This window comes from Panthera leo, chromosome D3 (assembly GCF_018350215.1).
Source record: "Panthera leo isolate Ple1 chromosome D3, P.leo_Ple1_pat1.1, whole genome shotgun sequence".
Taxonomy (NCBI): Eukaryota; Metazoa; Chordata; class Mammalia; order Carnivora; family Felidae; genus Panthera; species Panthera leo.
Window position 1 is genome coordinate 19,089,092 of NC_056690.1, and position 17,436 is coordinate 19,106,527.

At 54.0% G+C, this 17,436-nt stretch overlaps 1 protein-coding gene across 3 annotated transcripts; it reads left to right on the plus strand.

Moving 5' to 3' along the window:
• Nucleotides 1-711: 711 nt before the first annotated feature.
• Nucleotides 712-15,014, plus strand: GUCD1 (guanylyl cyclase domain containing 1). 3 transcript variants are annotated; one of them, XM_042910537.1, is made up of 7 exons: nucleotides 712-902; nucleotides 5,875-5,959; nucleotides 6,741-6,906; nucleotides 8,082-8,173; nucleotides 10,282-10,523; nucleotides 11,042-11,137; nucleotides 11,227-15,014. In XM_042910537.1, exons 1-7 carry the CDS (start codon nucleotides 860-862, stop codon nucleotides 11,319-11,321), a joined length of 819 nt encoding a protein of 272 aa, XP_042766471.1. In that variant the 5' UTR covers nucleotides 712-859; the 3' UTR covers nucleotides 11,322-15,014. The 3 variants fall into 3 exon arrangements, with proteins under 3 accessions (XP_042766471.1, XP_042766469.1, XP_042766470.1); XM_042910535.1 differs by lacking the exon at nucleotides 11,042-11,137; XM_042910536.1 differs by lacking the exon at nucleotides 11,042-11,137 and having other exon boundaries at nucleotides 11,230-15,013.
• Nucleotides 15,015-17,436: the final 2,422 nt, after the last annotated feature.

A 17,436-nucleotide genomic window follows, 5' to 3' on the forward strand; every position in this document is an offset into this window, starting at 1 on the left:
TGGGGAACTCGCGTTTCCATACACCTCACACCAGGGACAGGATGGACTGTGAGACGGGGATCTGGGACCTGGGCTCTCGGATCGGGGGCAACAGGTGGAGGGGCCGAGGGCCAGGACCCCCCCTCACAATTTAACCTTTGGAACCGGCACTGCCAGGTAAGGGGAGCCCTCAGTAAGGCGAGGTATCTCACCGTACGAGTAGAGAAACAGGTACAGAGAGTAGAGCTGGGGCCGACCCAGAGCCGGCCCTCAGCGAGTCGAAGTAGTGTTAGGTCTTCTTGAACCCCGCGGTGTACGGGTAAGACCTGGCCTTAGGCTAGCAAAGAAACTGCCGCTGAGAAGAGACGGAGTTTGCGAAGATGAAGAGTCTCTGGGGAACCAAGGCTCCTGGAAAGGTAGGGCTTCAGGGCCGTGCTCAAGAAAAAGGGCGGAGCTTCCGGGGAACGGAGGCAGGGAAGGGCCTGCGCGCCTGTGCGTGGTGGAGGGGAAAGGGGCGGGGTCACAGGGAGCTGACATTGCCATTAGCCAGGACCCGCTTAGATCTTGAGGCCGGGGCCCTCTAGGAATAGAAGTCGGGGGAGGGGAAAAGAAAGGGAGGGGCCTCCTTGAGGCAGGGAAGGGGTGGGGTTTAGGAAAGGGGCGGGGCCTGACCCGAAGCCTGGAAGGGGCGGGGCGGGGCTTGGGGCGGCCCTGCCACCGCCTCCTCTTCTCCCCACCGCGGTGGCGGTGGCAGTGGCGGCAGCAGCGGCGGCGGAGGAACCTGACACGCACCGGCCCCACTCCCGCCCCAGTCGAAGCCGAAGCCGAAGCTGCAGCCGGCGCCGGGCGGGGGCCATGGGCGCCCCGCGCGGCCCGGGTCATGAGGACGGAGGCGGAGGCAGCGGGGCCGCCGCTCGAGCCCGGTCAGTGCCTCCCCGAGGGCCCAGCCCTCACCCCGGGGAACGAGGGGGACTCCGCCCTAGCGCGGGCAGGGTCCGGCCTCGCGACCTTGGGCCGACCGCCGCCACGGGCCGGGCTGTAGGGCTTTGAGCGACACCTGGCCAGGTGTATACACTCCCGCCTTGGCCGCTTATCCCCAGCCCGGGTCACTTGGGATTTACTAATACTCTTAGGGCTGGGACCCCAGTCAGCTCTGAAAGCGGTCGTGGTGGGAGGGTCCTGGTTTCGAGGCAAGGGCGGCACCTTGCCCAGAAGCGAAAAGTCCTGCTGGAGCCGCCTTAGGAGATCCCGTCCCCTCCCGGAACTCTGGGTAACTGAGGCCTAGAAGGGCAGGGACCTGGCCCAGAGCACAGAGCAATGGGTGTGCCCCTTACCCTGGCCTCCCAGGGTCAGCGTTTTGTCTTGCAGTAGTTCTTGACCCTCTGGTTCCTTCTGCCCTCAGGTGGCCTGAGTTCCTGTGGGGCAGAAACCAAGACTGAAATTTAGTGCCTTGGGCTTCAGTTTGCTTTCCTGAGTGGGGGAGGGGAAAGGCAAAGATTCCTGTTCTCAGGGTTGATTAGAAAGAGAAAGTGCTAGTAAACTCTGAGGTGAGGTGCCAACTCAAGGGAGAGGTCAAGAGCATGTGTGACCCAACCCTAAGACATCAGGGAGCTTGGTGTCACAACCAGAGAGGGGTCTCTTTTGTGAATGCAGCAGAGCATAGGGTCTGATGCTGTCCTGATTTTTGCATCCCTACTCTTCCAGTTATCTAACTCTGTGATCTTGGATCAGACACTTGGTTTCCTGAGTCTCAGTGAAGTAATAGCTCACATTCATAGGGAGCTTTCTCCTAGCAGGCACTGTGCTAAGTTGTTTACATGCAGTGCCTTATTAATCCTCATAAGGACCCTGTAAAGTAGGTTACCATTGTTACTTGCACTTTTGCACACAAGCAGATAGAGCTGAAAGGAGGTAAGTATTCAGGACCAATGATCTGCCTACCTTCTTTGGCAACAGCTGCCATCTGAAGCCAGGCCAGGGCCTAACAGGCAAACCCTATTTTCAGGTGAGACAAAGCCTTGGCTCCAAGCATCAACATCTGGCAGCAGTTCTGGACTTAGAAGGCCTTGCCTCCCCTTATCTCTCCCACAGCAGTAGCTCTGGATCCCTGTGGGCTAACTTGCCCATGCCAAGACTGGAGATGGCCATGTGGAAGTGTTTAGCCTTGTGAGGCCTCAGAATCAAGGGGTTCTAGGGACCAGGGCAAGAAGAGGAAGAGCACACAAGGGCCCTAGGGAGCAGCTGTCCTGTGCCACATTTATAGCTGAGAATAGGGGAAGGCACAGACAGAGTCAAAGCCTGGCCAAAGATGACCCAGCTAGCCAGTGCCAGAGCCTGGGCCACAGAGTGAGGAGGGAACCGTGAACAGAGGGCCGTAGTCTGGAAGCCAGGGTGGGGGTTAAAGAGGGGGTTGGGGCATTGCCATGACAAGTAGGCCTAGGCATCTCAAGAGATAAGGCCTTTTTGGAAAAACACCTTCCATTCATCAAGCATGTATGAGTGTCGAAGGGCTGGGAAGAGGCAAATGCAACCCTGTCCCTGCCTGCCACTGACGTATTCTCAGTCTGTCCAGTGGGGAAGGCAGGCACGATCACATCAAATACTCCATATTGAAGGGCTCAGAGAGGGAAAGAGACCAGAGCATTTGGATGTTCAGAGATGGGAGACAACATTCCAGGCAAGGGATTTGCAAGAGCAAAGGCTGGGGAGTAAACAGCCTATGTAGAGAGAAACAAAAAGGTGGGTTATTGCCACAGTGAAGGATTCTTGAAAAGCGACACATTCCACCATGAGAGAACAGCACCCTGCACTCTCTCCACTCAACCTGTTGCAGGGATTTTTTTTTTTTTTTTTTTTACATTTTATTTATTTTTGAGAGAGAGACAGAGCACAAGTGGGGGAGAGGCAGAGAGAGAGAGAGAGAGGGAGACACAGAATCCGAAGCAGGGGCAGAGAGAGAGAGAGAAAGAGAGCGGGAGACACAGAATCCGAAGCAGGCTCCAGGCTCCCGAGCTGTCAGCACAGAGCCTGACGTGGGGCTCGTACCCACAAACCATGAGATCATGACCAGAGCCAAAGTTGGACGCTCAACCGACTAAGCCACCCAGGCGTCCCCCATTGCAGGGAATTTTTAAGAATAGGATCTGGAGAGCAGGACTTGAGATTTAGTGTTCTCAAATCGTAGCACACATTGATTGCTTAATAAGTTCATTTCTTCCAACAAATGTTTGTTGAGTTACTACTAAGCATCAGACACTAGGCATTAAGAATAACAGTCAACAAGATTAGCAAACTCTGTCATCAGGAAGCTTACAGTCTTGTGGGGAGATGGAGTAGCTCTATTTTATTTTTAGTTTTCTTATTAATTTTGCTAAGTACTATGAAGGAAACAAACAGGATGCTGGGAAGGGGGTCCTTCTCCCCTGAAGGCATGGTCAGAAAAATCCTCTCAGAGGAGGAGCGTTTGAGCTGGGACCTGAATGACAAAAAGGGGCAGCCTCGAGAACTGCAGAGGAAAGTCCCAGACAGAGACTGCTGCATTTGCAGAGGGGTGGAATGAAGCTTGATGAGTTCCCAGGGTCACTGGGTGGAACTGGGTTCATGAGGTGTCAGGGCCAAGGTGAGGCTGGTGGGGCCCAGATTGGGCTGGGCCCTGCGGGCCATGGAACGGGGGTGACAACTTTATTCTAAGAGTAATGGGAGCCTGTGGTTGGGATCCCTCTGGCTACTGTGTACAGATGGGGGAGGAGCTGGAGGTAGAATTTGGAACAGAGGATAGGCAGAAGTCAGGCTGCACTGAGCCCTCAGAACTAAATCTATGGCAGTGGGAAGAGGCAAATGTGGGAGGCCTTGAATGATGGCCTGGGTTCCTTTTAGAGGCATCAGGGGTCAGGAGAAGGAGGGAAAAAAACCTCAGCCCAGTTGGGCTCAGTGTACAGGCCCACCCTGGATGGAGGGCAGCATTCACGTCAGCACCTGCAAAGAGCTTTACACATGCTCTTGCCCTGAGTGCTCATAGCACTCTGCAGACTGGCATCTGTGGCGGTCCATTTCATAGAGGAAGAAGTAGGCACAGAGAGGCCAAATGCCTCTCCTCAAGTGACTCAGCCAACAAGAGGCCTGTACTTGCCCACACCATCCTGCCATCCATACACCCTGCTACTTGCCCTTGGAGGTGAGGAATGGGGGGAGAAAGGCCAAGTATAAGGCAGTGAAGGAGCAGTCACAGGTCCCTGCCTCCTGGGAATGTACAACAGCTCAGCAGGGCACAAACAAGTTCAATGCAAGGGTCCTGTGAGCCAAAGCGTGAACTCTGGCCTGACAGAGTGCAGATGAGGGAAAAGGCATAGCCAGCTTAGGATCAGAGAAGGCACCTGGCATCTGCGCCAGACCTTGCAGGCTGGGGAGAGTTTAGACATAGGAGCATAGGAGCTTGGGACTCACTCCAGGCAAGACACTGCCCAGACAAGGCCAGCAGGTTGAAAAGCCAGGAGAGACATCAGGGCCCTTCTGGTTGCTACATGCAGCGGGAGCCAGGGCTGGCATAGCAAGCCAGCTTCTGGCACAGCTCTGCACAGACAGGTCATGGGTTCAGAAGAGACCCCAGAGACTCCCAAGATGAGGAAACAATGTGGGCTGGGTTTTCACATGCTGAGTGGGTGTCATGAATGAGCAGTGAGTGGTGATAGCTGAAGTGAAGTCCCTCCCATTTCTCTAGACTATGAACTTTGTCCAGATTGTGGGATCCCAGAGTAGGAGGTTCCAATAGGCCACATGCCAGCTGGCCCCTGCCTTAGCACTTCAGTGCATGTTGTTCCCCCCTGTCTTCCTTTTCCTCACTGTCACTCTCTAAGACATACCCCCACCATTTCCCCAGACTAGCCCTCTGATTTTCTCTTACACTTGCTTGTTGTTGCTGACCACCAGGACAGGGATCTGTTTATGTCACTTACACCACATCTCCAGTTCACATGCCAGGTGCTAGGCTCTTGGGAAATATTTGTTGATTGAATGACAGAATCAGACCAAAGTCCCCCACTTTAGAGATAGCCAAACTCAGTCCAGCAAGAGGAAGTCAGTTGCTCAGCCCACAGCCAGCCTGTGACAGAGCTGGGGCTAAAATGCTTAGGTTGGGTTCTTTCTGCTGCTCCACACTGTATGGCAAGAATAGACTGAGAGGTCACCTAGGGTAGCGTTGCACATACACAGATTACATGACACTATCCCTTCCTTCTAACCATGGACTTCACACTTTGGTGGCCTTGCAGGGCTTTGGAGTTAGGTAGACCACGAGGGGCCTCATGAATTCAGACTTGAATATCTGCTGAGCATCTCCCATGTGCCTGCCCTGTCCCAGCCTCCTCAGAGGTCCCACCAAAAAGAGTGCTCTAAAAGAGAGGCCTGTGGGTCTGTGAGTGCATGTAGCGGGGGGCTATGCATGATGGAGGCAACATCGTGGAGAAGTGATACCCAAAGGCAGGAGTTAGGTCAGGCACCTGGGAGGCCAGGAGAGCTCAGGCAGGGGGAAGAGGTATGCAAAGGCCCTGGAGCATGAGGGATCACAGCAGGTGAATGTTCTGCCTAGAGGTAGGCCTAATGAGGATGAGGGAGGCAAGAAGGCAGAGGGTGCTGGGGCAGCAGCCATGAAGGCATTGTCCTAAGAGATGCAGGAACCAACCCATTGCAGGGTTTTGTGCAGGGCTGGCCTACTCTGGTTGTTTTGGGGAGATTACTGCTGTTGTAAGGAGAATGGATTGAGGCACCTGAAAGGCTGTTTACCAGCTTCTGAACAGCCCCTACCGGATCTGGGCAGGAGCCAATGATGGTGGCTCCAATGGGGGTAGCAGTGACAGGCACAATGCCAAAGGTCTGTGACTTCCTTGTGTTTCCACACAGGAGACTTTGTGCAGCTGCCCGTGCCCATCATCCAGCAGCTCTACCACTGGGACTGCGGCCTGGCCTGCTCCAAAATGGTGCTGCGGTGAGTGCTCAGGCCTAGGCTCTCCCCATCCACACCATCTGCTCTGGCTGGAAGGAGAAACAGGGCAAGACCTGGGTGGGATTCATCATCCATATGGCTATTCATGGTTAGGGTTTACAGGAGGCCCAGCTTCCATCCAGGCTTGGTTCCATCTGCAAAAGCAAGCAAAGGGTGGACTAGGCTCAGGGGATAGCCAAGGAAGACCCAGGTGCCCAGTCCTGGCCCACAGAGTGACCCCATGACAGGGACATGGGACCTTCCAACCTCAGGCTCCCTAGTGACACAGTCACTAGGGAGCCGACTGTTGAACTAAGGCTATGTGAATGAATATCACAGGAACCTTAGGCATCAGAGCATAGAGGGACCATAGTGATCTCCTTGTAGGAGATTTTTCAGGCAGCTGCCAGGAACCTCAGAGTAACCTCTCCCATACCTGTTTTATATCTTGGAATTCCAGGAAAGACAGTGTTCAACAAAAGGGTTCTGTGTCTGAAACTTAGAAAACCACTGATGTGGTCCAAGCATCTCATCCTAGAGATGAGGCCAGAGTGGTTGGCAACTTATCCAAAGTCACACAACCTGCAAGAGACTCAAGAAGCAGAATCCTCGACTCTGGGGCCAACACAGTGCCCCAGGCAGCCTCACGCTGTGCCCAAGAAGTAGACAAGATGTAGGATCATGACAAAGGATGGAGCCTTCTGATAGTGGCTGGTGGGCCCTTGGGAGGAGGATGACCCCAGCCAGCTTGGCAAGCCAACCTCAGCAGCCTGTCTGCCCACAGGTACCTGGGCCAGCTGGACGACAATGAGTTTGAGAGTGCCCTGCAGGAGCTGCGACTAACCAGGAGCATCTGGACCATTGACCTGGCTTACCTAATGCGCCACTTTGGCGTGAGGCACCGTTTCTGCACACAGACCCTGGGCGTTGACAAGGGCTACAAGAACCAGGTGAGCACTCAACCGCCAGGCCATCACCCAGGCCCAGTAATTGAAAAAGGGTACGGTCAAGGCCTTGACACCCGAGTGGGCACACAGGTGCACAGAGACCGGGGAACAGCAGCAAATGTCCAGTGGGTAGGACATTCGAAGCAGTCAGACCGGGTGACCTTTAGGTCCACCCTGCCCAAAGCATCTAAGCAGTGAGAGCTGCCTACCTTCAAGAGCACTTGATGATGTGCAGGGGAGCATCTCAGGCCGCCTTCTGCGTCCCTCCTTCCTGTTGTCCAGGGCCTTTGAGCATGTCATTCTGACCTCACCCTGCTGCCACTTGCCCATTTTCTTCCTTGTCACAGGGACAGCTGGCTCCAATCTGGGTAATTGCTATTCAGGAAGAAAAACTAAAATGCCACCTTTCCTATTTTTTTCTTTTTGAAATAGAATGTCAACATAGCCTCGACATTATACCAGTGCACCCCCACCCCCCAACCCGTGTAGTTAGAGCCAGTCTTCCCTGCTGCAGAGGCACATGTCGGCCCAGGCTCCAAAACTTGGCAGAACAGAGTCTCTCCTAGCCTCGCTGGCAAGAGGGTTGTCACATGGTGGCCAGTGCCAGTCAACCTAACTCTCCTTTGAACCTTCCAGGCCGGGGGAAGAACGCTAATGGATCTGGCTTGATCACTGTGGCTGCAAGGCAGAGAAAAGAACCCAAGAACAGGGTCTCTCCTGCCTCTGCCCTGAGGGCTTTAGCCCCCTTAAGTCCCCTATGCCAAATAAAGTATGTCCCATGAATCTCATCTTGCTAAGCCAAGCAGTGGAGGAGCATCTGAGTGGGCTCAGCCACCCCTTTTGCTCATTTACCACAGACTCCCACTGATGTCCTTGGGGTTCACAAGCCCAGGGATGACTAGCCTTGCTGGGGGAGCTAGGCTGCCTGAGCTCAACTGCTTACCTGTCTCCTGAGCGTCCTCCTCATGCCTCTGTGTGGTCCTGTGCATTCTGGCTAGCCATCCTGCTGGCTTGAGACAGACGCAGCTTTCTGCCCGGGTGTGCTGCATCTCCCCTAGCAGGCCGGGCTCGTCCCCTCTTTCACCATCTTTAACTCCATAACATGCTCTTTACTTCATCCAAATGGGGTGAGGACAGCCAGGACAGGCATCCCCTCCAGCCTGCTCTTCCCTCTTCAGTCCTTCTACAGAAAGCACTTTGACACAGAGGAGACCCGGGTGAACCAGCTGTTTGCACAAGCCAAGGCCTGCAAGGTGCTGGTGGAAAAATGGTGAGCCTCCCCTCACTCTTCCTTGTGCACCTACTCACCCACATATTTACTATGGGGGAGGCCTTGGGATGATGTACAGGAAAGGCTAGGGACTTGGCAGTCAGGCAGAACTGGGCTTTCCTACCCAGAATCTCGGCCAATTCTGAGGCTAAGGGCACACCGACTTGGGCTCCTAGGCCTTACTGTTTCCATCCATAAAATGGGGACATGTGGATACACAAAACTCTGGCCTCAGGTGGATCATGAGCAGGGGCTGGAGGAACAAGTGAGCAAGACAGACTCCAGCCTGCCCTCAGTCTGCTCACAGATGGTAGCATGAGACAGAACACAGGAAGCCTTAATGAAGGGGTGACAGCCTAAGGAATGTGCTGGCACGGTGATGGAGAGTAACGGGACAGCCCAGTGTGTAGGGTCTCTAGGGAGGCCTGGCTCTCAGATCTCCACAGACTGCTATGACCTTATGTGGGTCTCCCCCTTCTCAGCTATACGTGAGGAACACGATTCGGGCAGATCCTGGAAGTAACTTCCTCAGAATCTAATGACTTTCTTCTCCAGGCTCAGGCATGTTAGCTTTGATCCTGGTTGGGCTCCCCTAGACCACTCTTCTCAGGTCTCCCTGTTCTTTACAGACCTATGTTTTCATTGTTAACATAATGTTACTGCATGATAGGTAATTGGGAAAATGGGAAAAGTCTCCACACGTCCTTCAGCCATGTGAGCACACGTTGGAAGGAAAAGAACAAATGTTTATTTAGTGGCACCTGACATGTGCTATCTTGTTGAGTGGGAAGCTGGTGCTGTCCCCATTCCTCAGGTGAGGAAACTGAGGATGGGAAAAATAGTGTGAGCTGCCCATGGTCACCTTCGGCAACTCGGCCATGCTGTGATCCAAACCTGGCTCTTCCACACCCAATTATTCCGTGAAGCACGATGCATTTGTTCCAGCGCAGCCCCTGCTTTTTCTCTGTAGTTGAAATCCCGTTCTTGTACGTACCATCGGGAACTCAGCCAGCTATTTCATTTCAAAGACCAAATGGAAAAATGGCGTCTTTCTCCAGGCTGAGGCAACCAAACCAAAGCGCCTTGTGACTTAGCCATGGGCTGGAGTTGGGTCAGGCCACGTAGTGCTAACGTTGCCACTCCTGAGGAGACTGCTGAGGAAGGAGGCCCCCATAGCCTAGAGAACCACCACTTCACAGCCCCTCTCCCCTTCTGGATTTGCTGCCTTTTGTGGGGCATTGAATGGGGCAGTGCCTGATAGTCTGCCTCAGGGAGCAGCTGGCTCAGCTGAACTGGGGGGTCCCCTGGAAACGCTGCTGACCAGCCCTTCGTGGGCAGCCCCGTCTGCCACAAGGAACCTTAGAGAAAAGAAAAAACAAAAAGAAAAATAGTCCTTTCAGAGAAGCATGTGGCTTTATTTTATTTAAGTTTTTTTTTTTTTTTTAAGTTCTTATTTATTTATTTTGAGATAGAGAACACGAGTGGGGAAGGGGCAGAGAAAGAGGGAGAGAATCCCAAGCTGGCTCCGCAATGTCAGCATAGCGTCGTGACTCAAACCCACGAACCGTGAGATCATGACCTAAACCAAAACCAAGAGTCAGACACTTAACCTACTGAGCCACCCAGGCGCCCCGAGAAGCATGTGGTTTTAAAACTGGTGAAGCCATGCTTGGCTCAGATTTTGGGAATTAAGTTGAACTGATAGCTTCCAATGTAAACTGCATGTGATTTAGGGTAAATGATCAAGGAGGGTGCTCAGCAAAAAAAAACTTCACTAGCCAGGGTGGGAGGTGGGGTCCCATGTATTGATCCAGTGGCCCTTGACAGGGTCTCATCTGGAGCTGACTTCCTGCCACCCCTAGAAGGATGTGACAGGGCCAGCTGGTCCTTGGGCACATCCAGAGCTCTCCCACCCCCTGCACTGGTCCCATGCTGAATCCTGGGCTGAGCTTGGGCCATAGTGACAAGGCAGGATGTTCCTATCTGCAAAGATCTCAGGAGGGAGGGAAGTCAGCCATGTCCCCAAGCTTTGTGATCCAGGCAGGGGTCCACTTGAGAGATGGGGAATGGGACCCAACGGTGCCAGCTGACTCTCCTCCCGCCCACAGCACAGTGAGCGTGCAGGATATCCAGGAGCACCTGGCACAGGGCCACGTGGCCATTGTGCTGGTCAACTCTGGGGTGTTGCACTGTGACCTCTGCTCCAGTCCTGTCAAGTACTGCTGCTTCGCTCCCAGCGGTCACCGCTGCTTCTGCCGGACCCCTGACTACCAGGGCCACTTCATTGTTCTGCGTGGCTACAACCGGGCCACTGGCTGCATCTTCTACAACAACCCAGCCTATGCTGACCGTGAGTGCTGGGCGGGCTGGGGAGAGTGGGTGGGGCAGGCTGCATTCATAGTCCAGTCCCCATGATTCCTTCTCATTCAAGACCTCCCTCACTGCCTTCTCCCCAAACTTTTGCTCCTCCTGAGCTCCTGTCATCTGCACTGCTTCTTTGGCCTACACAGAGCAGCCACAAACCCGAGGTCCTGCCAGCCTCCACACCCTGGTCATTGCTACACCAGGCCAGGCCATCTCCCTCCCACACCGCTGCCCAGGGCCCTGCCTCACCCTTACTCTGCTGTCCCCCACCCTGGTCCCTGCCATCTCCCTCATTCCAGCCCTCCCAGGACAGCTAGCAAGCATACTTGTCAGAGAGGAAGGTCTGCCCAGTTCCAGCTCTTGCTCCAGATCCAACAAGGGCTCCCCACCGCCCTGGGGACTGGGAAGGACTGTCCTCACTCTAGCACACTTACCCCATGTGTCCTCAAACATGTTTCTTCCCCTCTCTGGGCCTCACCTTCTCCATCTTCGAAACTGGGGAAGGGTCAGAGAATGAGCTCATGAAGCCTGAAATAGGCAAGGAAGGCTTCCTGGGGACGGAAGACGAGTGGCAAAGGGTGGCCAGACGAGTGAGCCATGGTGAGATGTCCTCCAGCTCCCCTGGGCGCCAGTGAGGCAGGTACACCCCCCTCTACCTGCTGACCCCACTCTGCCCTTCCTGCCCTCAGCAGGAATGTGCAGCACCAGCATCAGTAACTTCGAGGAGGCCAGAACCAGTTATGGCACAGATGAGGACATCCTCTTTGTCTACTTGGACAGCTGACGGCGGGAGCCTGGTGTGCCCAGGCCCTCACACCCCACCCTGCCACACCCCAGTCAGGCCCACTCAGGAGGCCTTGGTGCAGGCCCCGAGCTGCTAGGGCTTGGATGCAGAACTGCATCCAGCCTTGGCCCATGTGACAAAGCCCCAGGGAATTCTTGGAGCCCAAGGCGTGCCTGCTTTGTCCACCAGCGTTGCGCGTGTCATCATGCCACTTACCCTGCACACCTGCTGGTTGCTGGAGGCCTCCGCAGAGCATCTGAGTAGAGCCTCCCCCGGGACCCCAGGCCCAACTCCAACCACGCCCAGGGGACTTCCAGCCCCGTGGGCGCCTTTGTTGCCTGCAAACCAGACCCAGGTGGAGAAGGCTGAGCTCGTCTCCCCACAGACCTGGGGGCTGAGCCCTGGAGATGCCACTTGTCAGGATGGCATCTGTGTGTTTGGAGACCGTGTAGCCAACCCCAGCTCCCAGGGCTGCAGACTGCTCCAGGCCTTGCTGGGAACTGCCCTCCCCCCTGTCCCCCCAGAAGTGCTATAGACCTCCCTGTGCCCTTTGGTGAATGCCGCCACTCTCTCACGCCTCCCCGTGGACCCAAGTTCCTGTGGCTGGTTGTCAGACCTCTGGGCCCTGAGGAGGGCTGGGCCTCAGGCCAAAAGGACCCTGAACCCCACCCCTCACCCTGCACCCTCCAGGTACTATAGCATTGTAGGGTGGAGGGCCCTGAGGGGAGTAGACAGGGCCCTGGCTCTTGCTGGCTGAATGTACTCTGGGAATGCCTGACCCTGAGGGCCAAGAACAGCCACTTGAGTCCCAAAGATCCCCCCCCGCCCCCGCAACCCATGAGGCCTCCTGACACTAGCCTAAGCCCTGACAGTGGGGCCCATTCTCTGGGTATGGGGAGCCCCAAGCCTCACAGTGCTGGAGGTGCTGGGGTGCTAGGGCCTGCACTGCTGAGGGAGTGGGGGGGGGGATAGCCTGTGGCCTCCCACCCACCCCAGTGTTCATGCCAGGACATTTTGCACAGAAAGTTGGGTCTCTTTTTTTCTTGACAGAGAAAGGTGGTACCTGCCCAGGATCACATAGCACTGCACGTAGCATGGACTATTTGTTTTGTTTTGTTTTGTTTTTGAGATTTAAGCTTTCACTTGTGGGGAGTGAGAGTCACCCTCAAGTAAGACAATAATAGTGAGATTCAGGTACTTCAGAACCACTGACACCTCTCTTCATAGGGCAGATAAGCCAGCCCAAGTTCTCTTTCAAAGAGAAAGGGACTCACAGCTGGTGGGCTGAGTGCCAGGACCCCTCACTTTATAGACAAAATCTGGCCATCAGTCTGGGGACAGTATGTCCAGGACAGTGGTGGGCCTGGGTCTTGAATGCAGATCTGCACCTAAAAACTAAGGGAAATGGATCATTCCCAAAGGGGCTGAGGACACCCACCCCTCATGAGCGGTCATTGGCAAGGGAGCAAGGCTACCCCAAGAGCCACATGGCAGCTGCCATCCCTCTGGACCGCAAACCATGCTCAGCGTCTGCTCCCACCAGCCAGCTGGCATCTCCCCACCATGGCTGCTCTGAGGGGCAGAGGTGGGCTCTGTTTATGAGGGCTGTCAGACCACCCAGCCAAATCGCTCCTCGGCACCAGATGCAGCCTTTGGCCGAGACGGAGGCGCTATTAGCTGGTTAGCTAACAGGTCAGCCACCCTGGTTTCAGAGACTAGCATTGCCTTCAGACTGGTCTCGTCTCTTTTGCCTTAATGCTGGGTGGCCCAAGATCCCAGGGAACTCTGGTTTCACGCCCAGGAGTACCATGTGTGGCAGCTGAGGTTTGGGCGTCCTCAGGAAGGGTCTGGCTAAAATTGTGGTAAGAATAGATGCATCAAGGAAGGCAATGAGGAAGCGAAGCTGTGGATGACTGGTGGGGCTGTCATGGAGAGCGGCCTCCACGGAGAGTGGTCCCAGCACCTCAGTCCATCGTGTGACATTTAGAAACAGTCCCTGGGCAGGCCACAAGTTAGAGGTCACCTGGTCACCTGCCAGAGGTCATCTGGCAGATTAACAAGAAAGCTACCTGTGCCTGAGACGGTGCCATCTGCCCGGGGAGGGTCATGGGGGTAGGATGCAAACCATGCTACGTTGTGTTCTTGCACATGTCATGAAAACAAGGCTGGAGAGAGCCCAGACTTCAGGAACTTCTGCCCATAGCATGTGGCACCCATGACCCCTGTCCCCTTGCTAGGGGCCCAGCGAAGCCACACTGGACGGTTGGTTTTGTTCACTCCAGCCACACAGGGACAAAAGGGATCTTTTGCATTGCAGAGATTTTCTACATATATATATTTTGTTTGTAATGAGCCATTCTCAATAAACATTATTCTCACTGCAAAATGATGGCAACTTATGGCCCACCTTTGTGAATTCTTGTTTCCCTCCTAAATTCTCAGCATGAGCACATGTGAATCCAGGTCCTTGGCCTGCCATACCAGGTTGTAGCTCAGACTAGAATCCTGTTTAACTGCTTTTCGGTTCTGCCTCCCTCCTGATGCTCATGTAAGGATTAGGTAGGCAATGCTAGAAACAGAAGGGCAGAAGGGCGTCAGAGCTGAGCTTGACTGTGGTTCTTGAAGAGGGCGTGGAGGGCACACAGCTTTGGGCAGGAGGAGGGTCTGGGGGGTGGTGGAATCAAATGAGGGAGACAGTGGGGCCCATAGGAGGCAATAGATGGGGGGAGTCCTGTGGGCAGGACTCCAGCGTTCCCTGTACCATCCACCCCCAGTCAGCAGCTCCCCTTACTTGGTAGCTATTGGGGTCTTCTAGTGTTACATTTGATAAGGATTCTGTTTCTGAAAAAAAGGACATGTGTGTAAATCCTGCAGTATCTGGCAGCCTCAGACCTGCCCCAGGTCCCACAGAGAGCTGAAAGAGCCAGAGCAGGCCTCTTGGGTAGGGTCCCAGTCTCCAGCTGGGACCTCATCCTGACTGACTGCTGCTCTGCCCCTCCCCAAGCCCCACCTTGAGGGGATGTATTAGGAGTTCTGACTGAGGTCTTGGACCCTTCTCCAAACTGGAGAGCAGCCCTGTAGACATACTTTCAATCAGGGAGTTGACCAGCCGAGGACGGGGTGCCCTGCTAGAGTATGCCTGGCGGCACAGCACGTATTCTGCATGTGTAACCGACAACACTGGCCCCTTTCTGTGCTTCAGCAGGAGCCTTCTGCCCATCCTAGGGGAAGGGGCCCCATCCTGAATGCACATACCATGGTTGGGACAGGCATGGGAAAGACTGGCTTGGGGCCTCTGAGTGACCATTGAATACAATTGTGGGAGAAAAATGACGATGAAGGAGGTGTTGAACCAGGACAAATGTGGATAAGGTAACAAGAACTGGGTACAGCTGGCTGCTCAGAGCATGCAGATGAGGATAAGAGGGGGACAGGCTGAGGATTCCTGGGAGGGGCCCCACCGGAGCCAAGGGGCCCGGACAGAACAGAGAGCTGGGTGCAGCCGAACTGGTGCCTTTGGCCTGGGGCCTTTTAAGCTGTTGGCCAGGGCTGCAGTCACCTCAAGGTTTGACATCCTGGGGCATCTGCTTCCAGGCTCACAAATAGGGCTGTTGACCACAGACTGCCTGGGTGTCCTCATCATATGGCAAGTGGTAATGACATAAAGTTGGGGGAGGGGGTGGAGAGAGAGAGAGAGAATGAGCACCCAGTATGGAAGCCACAGCCTTTTTTTAAAAAAAAATTTTTAACTTTTATTCATTTTTGAGAGAGAGAGAAAACATGAGTGGGGGAGGGGCTGAGAGAGAGGGAGACACAGAATCTGAAGCAGGCTCCAGGCTCTGAGCTGTCAGCACAGAGCCCAATACGGGGCTCAAACCCACAGACCGTGAGATTATGACCTGAGCCGAAACTGGATGCTTAACCAACTGAGCCACCCAGGTTCCCCAAGCCACAGCCTTTTAATAACCTAATCTCAAAAGTGACATCCTAGGGGCACCTGGGTGGCTCAGTCGGTTGAGCATCCGACTTTAGCTCAGGTCATGATCTCACAGTTGTGGGTTCAAGCCCCATGTTGGGTTCTGTGCTGACAGTTCAGAGCCTGGAACCTGCTTCAGATTCTGTGTCTCCCTATCTCTCTCTGCCCCTCCCTCACCTGCTCTCTCTCTCTCCCTCTCTCCCTCTCTCCCTCTCTCAAAAATAAATAACTACATATTTTTAAAAATGGGGCACCTGGGTGGCTCAGTTGGTTAAGTGTCTGACTCTTGATTTCAGCTTTCAGCTCAGGTCATGATCTCACAGTTAGTGGGTTCAAGCCCCACATTGGGCTTTTTGCTGACAGCATGCAGAGACTGCTTGAAATTCTCTCTTCTCTCTCTCTCTGCCCTTCCCCCTGCTCACACATTCTCTCTCTCTCAAAAATAAACTTAAAAAAAAAAAAGAAGTTACATCCTATCATTTCTGCAGGACTCTGTTTGTTAGAAGTGCACCAGTAAATCCAGTATACACTGGGGATTACACAGAGCTAGGATACAGGAGGCAAGGATCACGGGAGTTCTGGTGGTTACATTTTTTAAATCTCATAACAGAGCTAGGAATACCCCTGGAGACCTCTGGTCTAGCACATCCTGAGGCATGCCCTTCAGAATATATCAGTGGTGAGAAGCTCTGTATAACAGGGTACCCTGGTCAGGTCAGCTTGGCAAACACTGCATGCTACCTACAGTCCCCTCTGGGAGATCTAGGATGTACAGAAAAGGCTCTGTATAATCCTGCAGCAAGGGGACTCCCTTTATTTAGGTTTTCCCCCAATTAGCCACAGTTGTTCTTGTGTAACACTAGTATCCCGTGAAGCATGCTGACACTTGAGTAACCGTTGGTCCAGTCCGAGGGGGAGAGTGCAGCCCAGCGAGGGGAGCAACTGGTCCAAAGTCATCACTCAACAAGCTATAGACAGAGCTAGACCCAAACCCACCACTGCTGCTTTCCCAGACCATAGTCAGAAGCAAACCCTGGTGACCCTGGGGGGGGGGGGGGGGGGGGGGGGGGAGTAGCCAATGCCAGAAAAGCCAGGAAGTGAATTCTGAGTTCTGGGGCTAGAGATGGGCTGCCACAGGCCCTTGGGGTTCTGCCTCCAGGTAGAAAACCTGGCATGTGGCCCCAATACTCTGAAAGAGCGCAGATTCTGCTCTCCTTGCTGACTTGCCTCTAGCTACAGTATCCAGGGACACACATCACAGACTTGCCCCCATCCTCTAGCATCAGAACAGAATTGAGAAAGCCAGGAAGATACTGAGACATCATCCTGCTGTGCTGCTGGTCCCAGGGGCCAAGTCATGGGACCAGCATGGACTTAAGTGTTCATGGGAAAACCTCAGTGCCAGGAAATGGAGGCTGAGACTCCCACGGGCCCAGCGCAGTGGCCTCTCCAGTGATTTCTCCATCCTCTCCTCCCCTTCACCTCTGGACTTCCTCCTCTTTGTCTCTCCCTGGCCATCTGCCTCAACATGCATCCTGAATACTGCTTCCTGAGAATCTCCCCCAGCCCTGGGAGATCTGGTAAGCTAGTCTCCCCAAGCTGTTCAGAGCCCCTTGATTTACAAGGGTTTAATGTTTACATCTCACAACAGACCCATGAGGCGGCCAAGTTGGCCTCCTTTCTGTGTCTCCCACATGTCAAACTCCTTTCTTCCCGTAAGGCTCTGCTCAGTGTCACCACTTTTAAAGGAGTACCTTTCCCTGCACCCCCCAACCACATCATCCTGTCTACCTGTCTCCTCTACTGTAGCTCCCAGCCCTTAACACCTAGTATGTCCTTGACAAAGTGTGTGAATGAATGGTCGGCAGCAGATGTTTAACAATACCTGTTTTAGTGGCTTTCCTGTATTTGTCAGAGCCAGAGGTCATCATTTAGAGGGAGGTTGCATTTGAACCTTGATGTCCTGCAGAATTCAGGAGACACTCTCTACTACAAGGATGAGTGGGAGCATTTTTGCATGTCTCATGAGCAGAGGCCTTGGCTACCTTCATTCTAAACTACCTTTTCAGGAATGTTCATATAGCTAGTAGCCTTGGAAGACACGATAGTATCTCCCTTCAAGCCAAAGACAGGCAGATA

Coding starts and splice junctions, on each gene's coding strand:
- GUCD1 (XM_042910537.1), top strand. CDS start 860: ATGAGGACGGAGGCGGAGGCAGCGGGGCCGCCGCTCGAGCCCG. Junction 6,907..8,081: donor ACAAGGGCTACAAGAACCAG/GTGAGCACTCAA, acceptor TTCCCTCTTCAG/TCCTTCTACAGAAAGCACTT. Junction 10,524..11,041: donor CAACCCAGCCTATGCTGACC/GTGAGTGCTGGG, acceptor AAACTGGGGAAG/GGTCAGAGAATGAGCTCATG.